Source organism: Phycodurus eques, chromosome 15, assembly GCF_024500275.1.
Source record: "Phycodurus eques isolate BA_2022a chromosome 15, UOR_Pequ_1.1, whole genome shotgun sequence".
NCBI classification, from domain to species: domain Eukaryota; kingdom Metazoa; phylum Chordata; class Actinopteri; order Syngnathiformes; family Syngnathidae; genus Phycodurus; species Phycodurus eques.
The window spans coordinates 4,601,780-4,614,120 of NC_084539.1; the positions used below are offsets into that span (position 1 = coordinate 4,601,780).

At 43.4% G+C, this 12,341-nt stretch overlaps 1 protein-coding gene across 6 annotated transcripts in view; it reads right to left on the reverse strand.

The window, feature by feature from the left end:
* cacna1bb (calcium channel, voltage-dependent, N type, alpha 1B subunit, b) overlaps positions 1-12,341 on the reverse strand; it is a 186,498-nt gene that overhangs the window by 74,675 nt on the left and 99,482 nt on the right. For 5 of the 6 annotated variants that reach the window (XM_061699498.1, XM_061699496.1, XM_061699495.1 and 2 more), the window contains 4 exons: positions 2,550-2,639; positions 500-721; positions 301-413; positions 46-158 (listed from right to left, as the gene is read on the reverse strand). In XM_061699498.1, the coding sequence (XP_061555482.1) occupies positions 46-158; positions 301-413; positions 500-721; positions 2,550-2,639 (538 nt within the window). The remainder of the gene's footprint in view (positions 1-45; positions 159-300; positions 414-499; positions 722-2,549; positions 2,640-12,341) is intronic. The other variant, XM_061699497.1, reaches the window with a different exon arrangement.

Genomic DNA, 12,341 nt, shown 5'->3' on the forward strand with positions numbered 1-12,341 from the left:
TGTGATGACATTATTATAATATTATCTTTACAGAGAGAAACTTACTTAGTGACTTTGAAGATCCTTAGCAGTCTTAGGGCTCTCAGCACACTGATACCAAATGATGCTCCGGGTTTGATCATGTCCCAGATAACCTCAAAAATACTTCCCACAATAACCTAGATGTTAAAGAAGAGGGAAATGGTCCATGGTTCAATGTTCTTTAATTTCACCCCGTGGATCGTTGTAGAATAACTCTCTCTCTCTCTTACGACCTTATCAACATCATGCACTGGTGTTAGAAAAAGAGCATCAATTTACCCCAAAATCAAAGCAATTAAAGGAGGAGTGGAAATAATTCCTTGGTCCAAGGCCATACATCTTCAAGGTCATCTCCGTGAGAAACAAACCCAGGAATACAAATTCTGTTGTGTCTGTTACAAACATAGACAACATAACAAATAAAAGTAGCTAAATGTACATAGTTTTCATTTTGAGGCATATTGTATGTGTGACTTACATAGGGCTGTTGTAAGCCACTCAGGTTGATCATAGTGGACTATGGCCACACACAGAGTGTTCAGGCCCACCAGACACAGAACGATCCAGTAGAAGCTCTGTGCTTTTACCATCCGCCGGATAAAGAAACGAATCCTCTTCTCCTTACGACGAAAGTAAGAAGAGCTGTCCATCTTAGTGCTGCTTTTCACACTGGCCCGACCAAAAGGAGAACCGGGAGGAGCTAAACACAATGACATGAAAGGGTTAAAGGAATATTTCGACTTTTGTATTCTACCTAAGTGACATGAGCTGCAAAAGGAACCAGAAGTAAATTGTGTTTATTCCCTACAGTATAGTTTCCTCTATGTTGGCAAGTGGCTTATATTTTTGCTGCATAAATAACACAAGCAAAGCACTGTGTTCAGCAGTGAACCATTCATCTTATTTGCTGTTCTTCTGTTAAGGTTTTTGAGGGCAGTTTGCAAGAACATTCGAGTCCAATGCAAGATGATAACAAAGTGAGATGCAAAATTTCAAAAGGAGAAAAAAAGGATACCGTAGTAGAAGTGAAGCATATGTTTATGTATGTACATTATATACAGTACATATATAATTTCAGAAATACAACAAGCACTTAGAGAGTTTGAGCAGTTTTGCTCGCGCTTCCCTGAACACATCAGTCCCTTCTCCCCTACCAATTTAAAAGGCTTTGTCTGTCATGATAGTAACCACCTGTGAGGTCTATGATGTCTTCGGTATTTTGTTTCCTTCTCAGACTGACCTTTGCATTATGCTAGCATGTACCGTGTGATGTGTGATGCCACCAATTAATGAGCTAATACTAAACACATACTGTACTTTGGCTGGTTTTGACTCACTTCCACATTACAAAATGATGGGTCAGACGATGTAAATACTGGACTGATGAAAGATACCCACACTACTGATCTACAGGTTAGGGGGCACAAATACCTAATCCACACGGGGTGCTCGAAGCCCATCCGATGACACTGCACAAATTAGTGCTACAAATTTATAACTATTGTCAGTTATCAGTAATTTCCTGATTTTGTCTATGGCCCTGTCTACCCTTGTCCTTTCTCTTTGGGGGCTCCTCTGGCACAAGCTGCTAAGGAAAAAGCACTGGGAGTATGCCTAATATTTCTCCATTTTTCATATTGTGCTTGGGGGGGATTTTGTGACGCAGTCAGAAAATACAATTGCGGTGTTCTCTGCTGAGTTTAATATTGACTAGATTCTATTTGGTCATCATGGTTAAAGAAATTATCACGGGAACAGAAAATGATCCTTGTTTGTCCTTTATGTGGTCAGTGATCCATCATTATTTTCATATAAAAGCACCTCAATGGTCAACATACCTCTTGTCATAATATGGGTGGTTATGACCTGCTATTTCTGAACAATAAAATATTGGATTTTAACTAGCAGGTAGCTGTTTTAAAAAAATTACTTTGTAGCTTTGCAGAACAACTGCAAAGTAGACCATGGTTTGATGAGAGATTAAATTGTAATATTCACCCTGCAGCAATATCCCGATACACTCAAAACAAAATGATCATGAAATGTGGTTGTCTACAGGAAGCATTTTAATAGTGCTAGCTCTAAAATCATTTAAATTGTTATGGGTCTGCCCGTTTGCAACCCACAAATAATAGATTACATGTTCTCTTTGTTTGTTACCGTGAAGTCAATTAATTTCCTAATTCAAATTCTAATATGCTGCAGGTGGTACTCCTGAAACTGTATTTTAATCAACCAGTCTAATTAGAAAGGTTAATTATACTTCTTTTCCCTAATGGTGATTCCAGGTCCAGATGGTGATGAAGCGCTTTATGTGATGCGCACAGCTTTAGCAAGAGAGATATTTAACAATGTTTTATAGTGTTGATGTGACATGCCACCTCAACCCTAATAAATATAGATCTGAGTCACACAGCATGGGTACATTTGTTGTCAAAGAAAGGCTTTTAAGTTGTCTTTTATTGTGAAGGTCAGCTCTCTGAGGAGACAGCATGGGAAGTTCAGAGGTGATCTGATGTCAGGTTTACCAACAGAGGAGATGTCCACAAATGGATCTTCCCCTTCCTCAGCACCGATCAGGTCATTTTTACCCTTCTTGTTTTTGCTTCGTTTCAGGACTGTAAAGATCCACACAGACCAACAGGAGGAGAAAAATAATTAGAATTTGTGTATTTTCTCTTCACAAACAATATCGTGTATAACTGTGTCTCTCTCTCTCTCTCTCTCTCTTTCTGTGTGTGTGTGTGTGTGTGTGTGTGTGTGTGTGTGTGTGTGCGGGCGGCCGTGCGTGCGAGACAAACCCTGTGCGGAAGAAAAGCTCATTAGAAGTGTGAGTTAATGGGCAACTTTGATTAGAAGTCCTCAATCTTGTTTTAATTTTCTACCTTCCTGCTACCCTTAGAATGGAAAGACTGTCAGCCTGATATGGATTTTGACTGACACGTGACCTTCAACATGTCCATAATAAAAACCTGATGTTCTAAAAATTTGTGTACATGAAAATGTTCATTTGTTTGCCGCTGTATCCAAATGATTGATTTCAAACAACTCCAGACGGTGGAAAGTATATAAATAAACATAACACACAGTAATAAAGATGTTGCAGTTGGGCGGGAAGATTTTTAAAAGAAAGCACAAACTTTAGGCTCCATACAAGTATTTGATTTTATTTGAAATCCATTTCATTTAACGATTCTGAAGGGAAATTTGGTTCAACGCTCCACTGAAATTAAGTTTTTAATTCCTACAAATACAGTACATCAATCATTTATTTATATAACACCTTTCATACTTAAAAAGAAACAAAAAAAACAGGTATTAAAAGACAATAAAAGCACATAGCTGCAGAGGCAGAACCGTGGAGTGGCCACTGTGCTCGAGGCACACAAAGGACTCCGCCCCAGAGATGGGACCGCACTCACAGCGACACCCTCCATAGCCAAAGCTAATCAAAATAAAACTAATGGATAAAACATATACAAGGGCTAAAATAAACAAATACTATACTACTATTTGAATAAACTAATAAATAAGACCACAATACCATAATCAATTAATAGTTCAACAACACACAACCACACAAAACCATAAATATAAACATACCAATAAGTAAAAAGTGTTATATCCTACTGGAGTATCCTAAATATGTAAATAAAATTATAAATAGGCTAAATAAGGATAAAACATAACTAAGATAAATATTAGGTATATATATATATATATATATATAAACTGAAAAGGAGGGTCTTGAGCCTCGTCTTTAGGCGTCAGTTCACAAACATCTGCGCTGGTGTGGGTGTCATCACAGGTGACTTGAATCCTGTTCAATTGAAGCAGAGTCTCTCATTTCCCGTTAAAAGCAGAGCAATAGTCTAGCAGGGAGACATCGCTATATGCGAAAGAGAATGCAGCAAACCGTGCATAACTGGAGCATTCATCTTTAGCGGGTACCTTTATTAAACAAAGAATGAACTGGTGAAAACCACTGACGACTTAAATATGTCCACGGACCTCTAGCGGACACACCATGGAAAGATGACACCCAGCACCCCAGTCTCCGGCGAGACTCAACTTCACATACAGACGTGAAGTGACTCACCAGCAATGATCATCAGAAGCAAGACACAGACATTTGCTTTGGCATGACGCTAAGTGAATTACCAGCACCCGGAGCATCAAAGCGGAGACCAAAGATGCCAAGTTTGCCCGGGGGATCTCACCAACAAAGGTGTCTGCACCCTGCTGGGTACCGCGCCACTTGGCCAGCAAAATTAACGAGAACAGGAATCCCCAGCTATATGCATTCACTATACGCTCATTCTACCAATCTCACATCACAAGTCAGTTTCCTTTGCCAATGTTCATCTGTACATCGTTTGTTTTGTGTTTTTCTGTGTTGTTTCCCTGTAGATTCCCCATGTTAGATCATTAATTTTTCCATAAAATTCACTACCTGCATTGTTGTGTGTGTTTGTGTTCGAGGAAAGAAACCTCTGGCCGTCTAGAACTCTTATCAAAATTTCATAAAGTATAGCAACCTTCAGATGACGAGACTGATAACGAAGTTTCTCGTCACTTTTCCTAAATTTTATCCACATAAAAAGCGACGCGGTGTCCATCTTAATAGATAAAATAGCTTCATTTATAACGGTGTAATTTAAAATTACGCTGAACCGGAAGTAACGCAGGAGTCGCTTCCAACCCATTCTTTTCTCCTAAATGAATTCCATTTTTATTTAACCCGTATACACTACAGACCTCATAAACAGTATCTATATCCCCTCCAGTGATAATTCGTCCACCCCCGACACCTGCATGCTGGCCAATATGTAGGATGAGTTTAAAAATATGATAATGATGGTAATAATAATGCATTCGATGAATTGATTTCTACAATGATGAAAAACCGTGGATGCTTGCTGTTGAAATAAGTCTGTCAGCCACCACACATGTCCGCGGAGCTCACGTTTGTCTGCCTGCATGTGCCCCAATTAAGTTCACCAAAATTGCGTAAGATCACCTGTGCCAAAACTCAGATGTGCTCCCAGTAGACGTAAGGTATTTAGATGGACTTTCTGACACCCAAATCTCACTCCGCCAAGCGCACACCCTCGCTGCGCCAATTAGATAGATAACCCTCCAGACACTGCTCCAGTCATGTGAAGCTGTATGCGTCCAAGAAATGAATTCTTAATGTTTTCCCTCATCTACTTACATTTTGTTTTACTTTTACCTTCGTTTTTACTTTGTAATACTATTTTAAATTTGCGAGAGCTGAGTAGCCTCGTTTTCGAGCTTCAGTCGCACCACTGCCAGGCTCTTTTACTGTGCCACAAACTTGGCCTCCGACCAAATAAATGTGAGTATAGACTCGTGCATCACTTGCTCGTGCATCACTTGCACCCTTCTCCTTGAGAGGCTTTCCCTGCAAGAGGGACGTCTCTGCCAACTACAGCAGAATAGTTTGGTAACTGTAGATGTGACGGCACACCTAATATGTTTTAGCCAACCTACTAGCCCTGTTAGCATTAGCCCAATCGGCTAGTCAACCGCGGAGAGCCTATTCAGATGCATAACAGGTTCACTCCTTTAGCTCGTCCCATTTATACTCAGTCTACTGGCCGTTAGTCATAGGCAACTCTATCACTCGTTACATCAAGCTTAAAAACCAAGCCACTGGGCCTGAGCCAGAGCAACCAACATTGAAGCTAGCCTTAGAGAGCTGAATCGCATTAGGCCTAAACACCAGCATGGGGCTAACAACACTAGCTACTTGGATATAGTGATGCATGTCGGCTTCAGTGATACAAGGATAAGGTAATCACGGATTACAAAGAGGAACATAGCCAGGACTTGTAATCTCGCTGAAAAGATGTGTCGGCATCGAGTAATTGTCTCTGGCCCTTTGCCTGCGAGAGGCAACAATGAGAGGTTTCGAGAGGCAATGATGAGAGGTTTAGCAGATTATCCTTGCTTAACCGGTGGGTGGCTAGCTTCGGTAGCGAACAAGGACTGCAGTTTTGAGATAACTGGCCTTTGTTCTGGATGACTCCTGGCTTGATGAGGGCGGACAGCCTTCACTCTAACAGGGTATGCGCCATCATGCTTTCTAGAAACATAGATTACTATTTGAGCTTTCCATGACAGTTCACACGAAAGCAATCTGAGACACAGGTGATTAGCAAGCCTGTTAGAACAGGTGTGGAGGCTATAAGGGTAAGGCTAACTAGTGCTATGCTGGACTTTCACAACATACATAGTCATACTAATGTACATACTAATGTAGATTAGATTGACATACTACACATTCTGATCCACTACCCACTCATGCATTGCAGACTGTTTTGCTTTCTACTGAGGTAGGACTGTGTGATGAGTTTAAGCCCTCTTCCCCGGTTTGTTCTACCAATGACAATTCTAGAAATAACCTGCAGTCGTCAATTATTTTATTTTTAGAATATATTTTTAGACGAGACCAGATTTTAGACCATAATCTTAATATGATTGGTCTTTGCGAGACTTGGTAAAAAAACAAATGAGGCTTTACCACTAAATGAGGGATCTCGAGAATTTCTGATCCACCATCCATCATCTCAGGAGGGGGAAGCAGTGCACCATCAACACTGTGTATAGTGGGGATGGGGCGCTGCTGACCTCATCTCAGAACGTGAGTCGATGGCCCAAATACTTTGAAAACTCAATTCTACCGACACGCCTTCCCAGGAGGAAGCAGAGTCTGGGGACTCTGTGGCGTGTTCCCCTATCTCTGGGGTTGAAGTCACCAAGGTGGTTAAAAAGCTCCTCGGTGGCAAGGCCCCAGGGGTGGATGAGATCCGCCCTGTGTTCCTGAAGGCTCTGGATGTTGTAGGGCTGTTCTGGTTGACACGCCTCCACATCGGGGACAGTGCCTCTGGATTGTCAGACCAGGGTGGTGGGCGGCCTTTTGAAGAAGGGGGACCACCGGATGGGCTGCAACGATAGGGTGATCACACTCCTCATCCTCCCTGGTAAGGTCTATTCAGGGGTTCTGGAGAGGAGGGTCAGTCAGGAAGTCTAATCTCATATTCAGGAGGAGCAGTGTGGTTTTCATCCTGGCCATGGAACAGTGGACCAGCTCTACACCCTCGGCAGGGTCCTCGAGGGTGCATGAAAGTTCGCCCAACCAGTCCTTATGTGTTTTGTGGACTTGGAGATGGCGTTTTCGACCGTCTCCCTTGGGTAGTCCTGTGATCAGTACTGAGGGAATATGGTGTACCGGACCCCTTGATACGGGCTGTTTGGTCCCTGTACGACCGGTGTCAGAGTTTGGTCCGCATTTCCGACAGTAAGTCAAATACGTTTCCAGTGAGGGTCGGACCCTGCCAAGGCTGCTCTTCGTCACCGTTTCTGTTCATTACTTTCATGGACAGAATTTCTAGGAGCAGGCGAAGCGTTGAAGGGGTCCAGTTTGGTGAGGTCAGTATTGCGACCCCGCTTTTTGCAGATGATGTGGTTCTGATGGCTGCATCAAGCTGCGATCTTCAGCTCTCACTGGACCGGGTCACAGCTGACTGTGAAGCGACTGGGATGAAAATCACCACTTCTAAATCTGAGACCATGGTCCTCAGTCGGAAAAGGGGAGGTTTAGATTAGGGGATTCCAATTATTGTAGGCCTGTGAAGCCCTTTGAGACTGTTTTGAGATAAAAGGCTATATAAATAAACATGACTTGACTTGACATGCCCAGCGTGGCACAGATGTGTCTGCCAAATTGACAAACATGGACAGTGATTCTTGCGCTTTGCATGAAAATCAAGATGCGCCAGTTTCATACTGAAATGTAGCTGCGTTGTCTACGAAAATAGAGCCCACAATCTTTTGTCAAGGGTGAACAAATTGACAATTGTGACCTGAATATACAGTAGTTCCACTGTAACAGTTGTTTTTTAGTAGAAATGACAAAGCAAATGCATTAAAATTTTGTCTTCTCTAAGGACATAAAAACCTAGAACTCCAGGTAAGGGGAGAAGTTGGATCAGAGGATTTCTGAGAAATGTCAAACTCGTGTCAACATTTCCTCTACATAAAACATCCATCCATTCTCAACACCGCTTATCCTGTTCAGGGTCGAGGGGCGCTGAAGCCTATCCCAGCTCTGACTTCGGGCGAAAGGTGGACTACACCCTGAACTGGTCGCCAGTCAGTCGCAGGGTACATATAGACATGGACAACCATTTGCACTCACATTCACACCGTCACTGAGTGGGAACTGAACCCACACTGCCCGCACCAAATTCAGGCGACTGGACCACTACACCATCAGTGACTACATTAAACATCTTAAGGTGATCTCTTTAACCCTAAATTGTCTTTTTCTCACCAGAGTAAACTGCTCAATTATATAATCTCTATAATACAGTGAAATAACAAAGAGACTCCAGAAAGCCATAATCTCTAAAATTGGCAGACCTGACCAGGAACTCTTGTTTTAGTGCAAGTAGTTAATTAAATACCATGTCGTCAACAGGTATATCCTACTCCTGTACTGTAATATAAAAATGGGCTGAGTTTCTTCACAAAATGGCAAAACGGAATTTGAACCAAGAGATGACTTTTTCTTCAGCTGTTAAGTGGTGAATAAACAATAACAAACTAGTCAAAAGTCCACCATCCGACGTCTCAGGAGGGGAAAGCAGTGCACCATCAACACTGTGTATAGCGGGGATGGGGTGCTGCTGACCTCGACTCGGGACGTTGTGAGCCAGTGGGGAGAATACTTCGAAGACCTCCTCAATTCCACCAACACGCCTTCCCATGAGGGAGCAGAGTCTGGGTTCTCTGAGGCGGGCTCTCCTATCTCTGGGGTTGAGGTCACCGAGGTAGTTAAAAAGCTCCTCGGTGGCAGGGCCCCGGGGGTGGATGAGATTCGCCCGGAGTTCCTCAAGGCTCTGGATGTTGTAGGGCTGTCCTGGTTGCTCTGCAACATCGCGTGGACATCGGGGACAGTGCCTCTGGATTGGCAGACTGGGGTGGTCATCCCCCTTTTTAAGAAGGGGGACCGGAGGGTGTGTTCCAACTACAGGGGGATCACACTCCTCAGCCTCCCTGGTAAGGTATATTCAGGGGTGCTGGAGAGGAGGGTCCGTCGGGAAGTTGAATCTCAGATTTAGGAGGAGCAGTGTGGTTTTCGTCCTGGCCATGTAACAGTGGACCAGCTCTACACGCTTGGCAGGGTCCTCGAGGGTGCATGGGAATTCGCCCAACCAGTCTACATGTGTTTTGTGGACCTGGAGAAGGCGTTCGACCGTGTCCCTCGGGGGTTCCTGTGGGGGGTGCTTCGGGAGTAGGTGGTACCGAAACCCCTGATACGGGCTGTTTGGTCCCTGTACGACCGGAGTCAGAGTTTGGTCCGCATATCCGGCAGTAAGTCGGACTCGTTTCCGGGGAGGGTTGGACTCCGCCAAGGCTGCCCTTTGTCACCGATTCTGTTCATAACTTTTATGGACAGAATTTCTAGGGGCAGCCGAGGTGTAGAGGGTGTCCGGTTTGGTGGCCTCATTATTGCATCTCTGATTTTTGCAGATGATGTGGTTCTGTTGGCTTCATCAAGCCGTGACCTCCAACTCTCATTGGAGCAGTTCGCAGCCGAGTGTGAAGCGGCTGGGATGAGAATCAGCACCTCCAAATCTGAGACCATGGTCCTCAGTCGGAAAAGGGTGGCGTGCCCTCTCCAGGTCGGGGATGAGATCTTGCCCCAAGTGGAGGAGTTCAAGTATCTTGTGGTCTTGTTCACGAGTGAGGGAAGAATGGAACGAGAGATCGACAGGCGGATCGGTGCAGCGTCTGCAGTGATGCGGACTTTGTATCGATCCATTGTGGTAAAGAAGGAGCTAAGCCGAAAGGCGAAGCTCTTGATTTACCGGTCGATCTACGTTCCTACCCGTTCTTTCGGTCACGAGCTGTGGGTCGTGACCGAAAGAACGACATCCCGGATACAAGCGGCGAAATGAGTTTCCTCCGCAGGGCTCTCCCTTAGAGATAGGGTGAGAAGCTCGGTCATCCGGGAGGATCTCAGAGTAGAGCCGTTGCTCCTTCACATCGAGAGGAGCCAGATGAGGTGGCTGGGGCATCTGATTCGGATGCCTCCCGGACGCCTCCCTGGGGAAGTGTTCTGGGCACGTCCTACCGGGAGGAGACCCCGGGGACGACCCAGGACACGCTGGAGAGACTACATCCTTAGGCTGGCCTGGGAACGCCTCAGGATCCCCCCGGAAGAGATGGATGAAGTGGCTGGGGAAAGGGAAGTCTGGGCGTCCCTGCTAAAGCTACTGCCCCCGCGACCCGACCTCGGATAAGCGATCGAAGATGGATGGATGGATGGAAACTAGTCAAAAATATTGGTCAGAAAGTAAATGAAAAATATTTCAAACACTATTGAAGGGGTTTTATAGAAGCATCACCCCATATGAAACTATAATAGAGGGTAATTTCTTCATTTCCCTTCATTCAAAGATTAGGAATATAGAAGGTCAATAGCTAAATAATTGCCGTGTTCACTCCTCAGCACTCATAACCTTCATTCAAATTCTGCGTAACAACATCTGAGAGAATTTTCTACAGTGAGGGACTCAGACACCTTAATCCTCTAAGTAAAGGGGAAATAAAGAGACACTGTGCTTTCACTTAGCTCAGTCAGTCTCCGGGTAAATACAACCTGCTATATGTGCATTTTGTAGTAAGGGCACACATGAATACAGTAATATTATCAGGTTTGCTCTTTTTTGAAGAAAGCCTCAAACAATAATATCAGTTAGAAAACGTGTGTTGTTTGCATTTTCTCCCCTCCCATTCCCATATTTTCTCCAAGTAGTCTGGTTTCCTCCAACAGCCCAATAACATCCCACCCTTCCTTTTACGTTTCCTCATTAGGGTTGCACTTGAACTGAAGTCTATTGCTGCAGGCTTCAGGTGAGAGGCACGGCACACCCTAGACTGCCTGCCAAACATTTGCAGGGTGCCCATGAACCATCCCCACTCACATGGGACAATTGACTCATAATTTAATAGATATGAACCGAACATGCATGTGACTCATTATTTTAATAGATATGAACCTAACATGCATGTTTTTGGAACGTGTGAAGAATCTGGATTACCTGTAGAAAACACATGCAAACATGGTGAGAACATGCAAACTTCAGATTGGAACCCCAAACCCCGGAACTGTGAAGCAGACGTACTAACAGTGCAGCCCAAAAACATGCATGTAAAGTTCACTGAGGATGATATATTTAGCTATATGTGCTCTGCAACTGGCTAGCGACTAGTCAATGATGCCAATGTCCCCTGGGATCGGTTCCGAAAGGCAACCCTAATCAGGACAAGCAATGGATGGAGAACTGCACTTATGTTATTGGCCAACATATTTTACACTGGCCTACTATTAAAATGTTCACTATAACCGTATCATTTTCCCCATACTGTATATATATATGGTGTTAGGGCATATTATATATTATTCCCATGAAATAAAACTATGAATAATAGTTTTATTTCATTCAAAAACATGATGATGGCCACAACATTTTACTGCAGAAGGTACAGTACTTCATTTTGTACCATGGCAGGAAATGGTCAATTAAAAACTCCACATAGGTCACATCTTCAGGCACCTGAAAGTGGCCCACCATCACACTCTCGATTATTCCACCTTAAAACATAAATTCACCACCTCCTTGCCGACGTTGCAGCCTTGTTGGGACTCCAGCCATCTTGACCATCCAAAGTAGCACAAATTCATCAATAAATAAAACCATTTGAAAATGAGTCCTAATGTATTTCTGAGCACACTACAAATGTTTCACCTTGTAAACATTAGTTAGGGGTGGCCAGAATACAGCTTTATGCATTTTTGTGAGCCTTTGGAAAATCCCTCATAAAGGGGTTTTTGGTATTCCAGAGACACCAGCAGGGAGTGGCTACTCTGGGTACCTGAGCCAGAAGTATGAACTCAATTATTTGCACATGTTTGCATTGAACAATAAACAAGTCAGAAAATGAGATTATATGGTCTACTTCTGCATTTCACTGTTATTAATGTTACATTAACTACCACCACTGACATTGTAGATGTAGTGCAGTTACTTCTGCCGGGTCATCATATTTTTTCTTTATTTTATTTGTTCATAATTTATATACATTTTTTGTTTTTATTTTTTCTATTTTAAATAAAGAAAATCAATCAATCCATCAATCAATCACTCTGATTGGGGTAAATGTTCTAGGGACATGAGCTGCTTGTGTGAATGCAAAACAAAAATGGGCCACGAGAATTTTTTTTT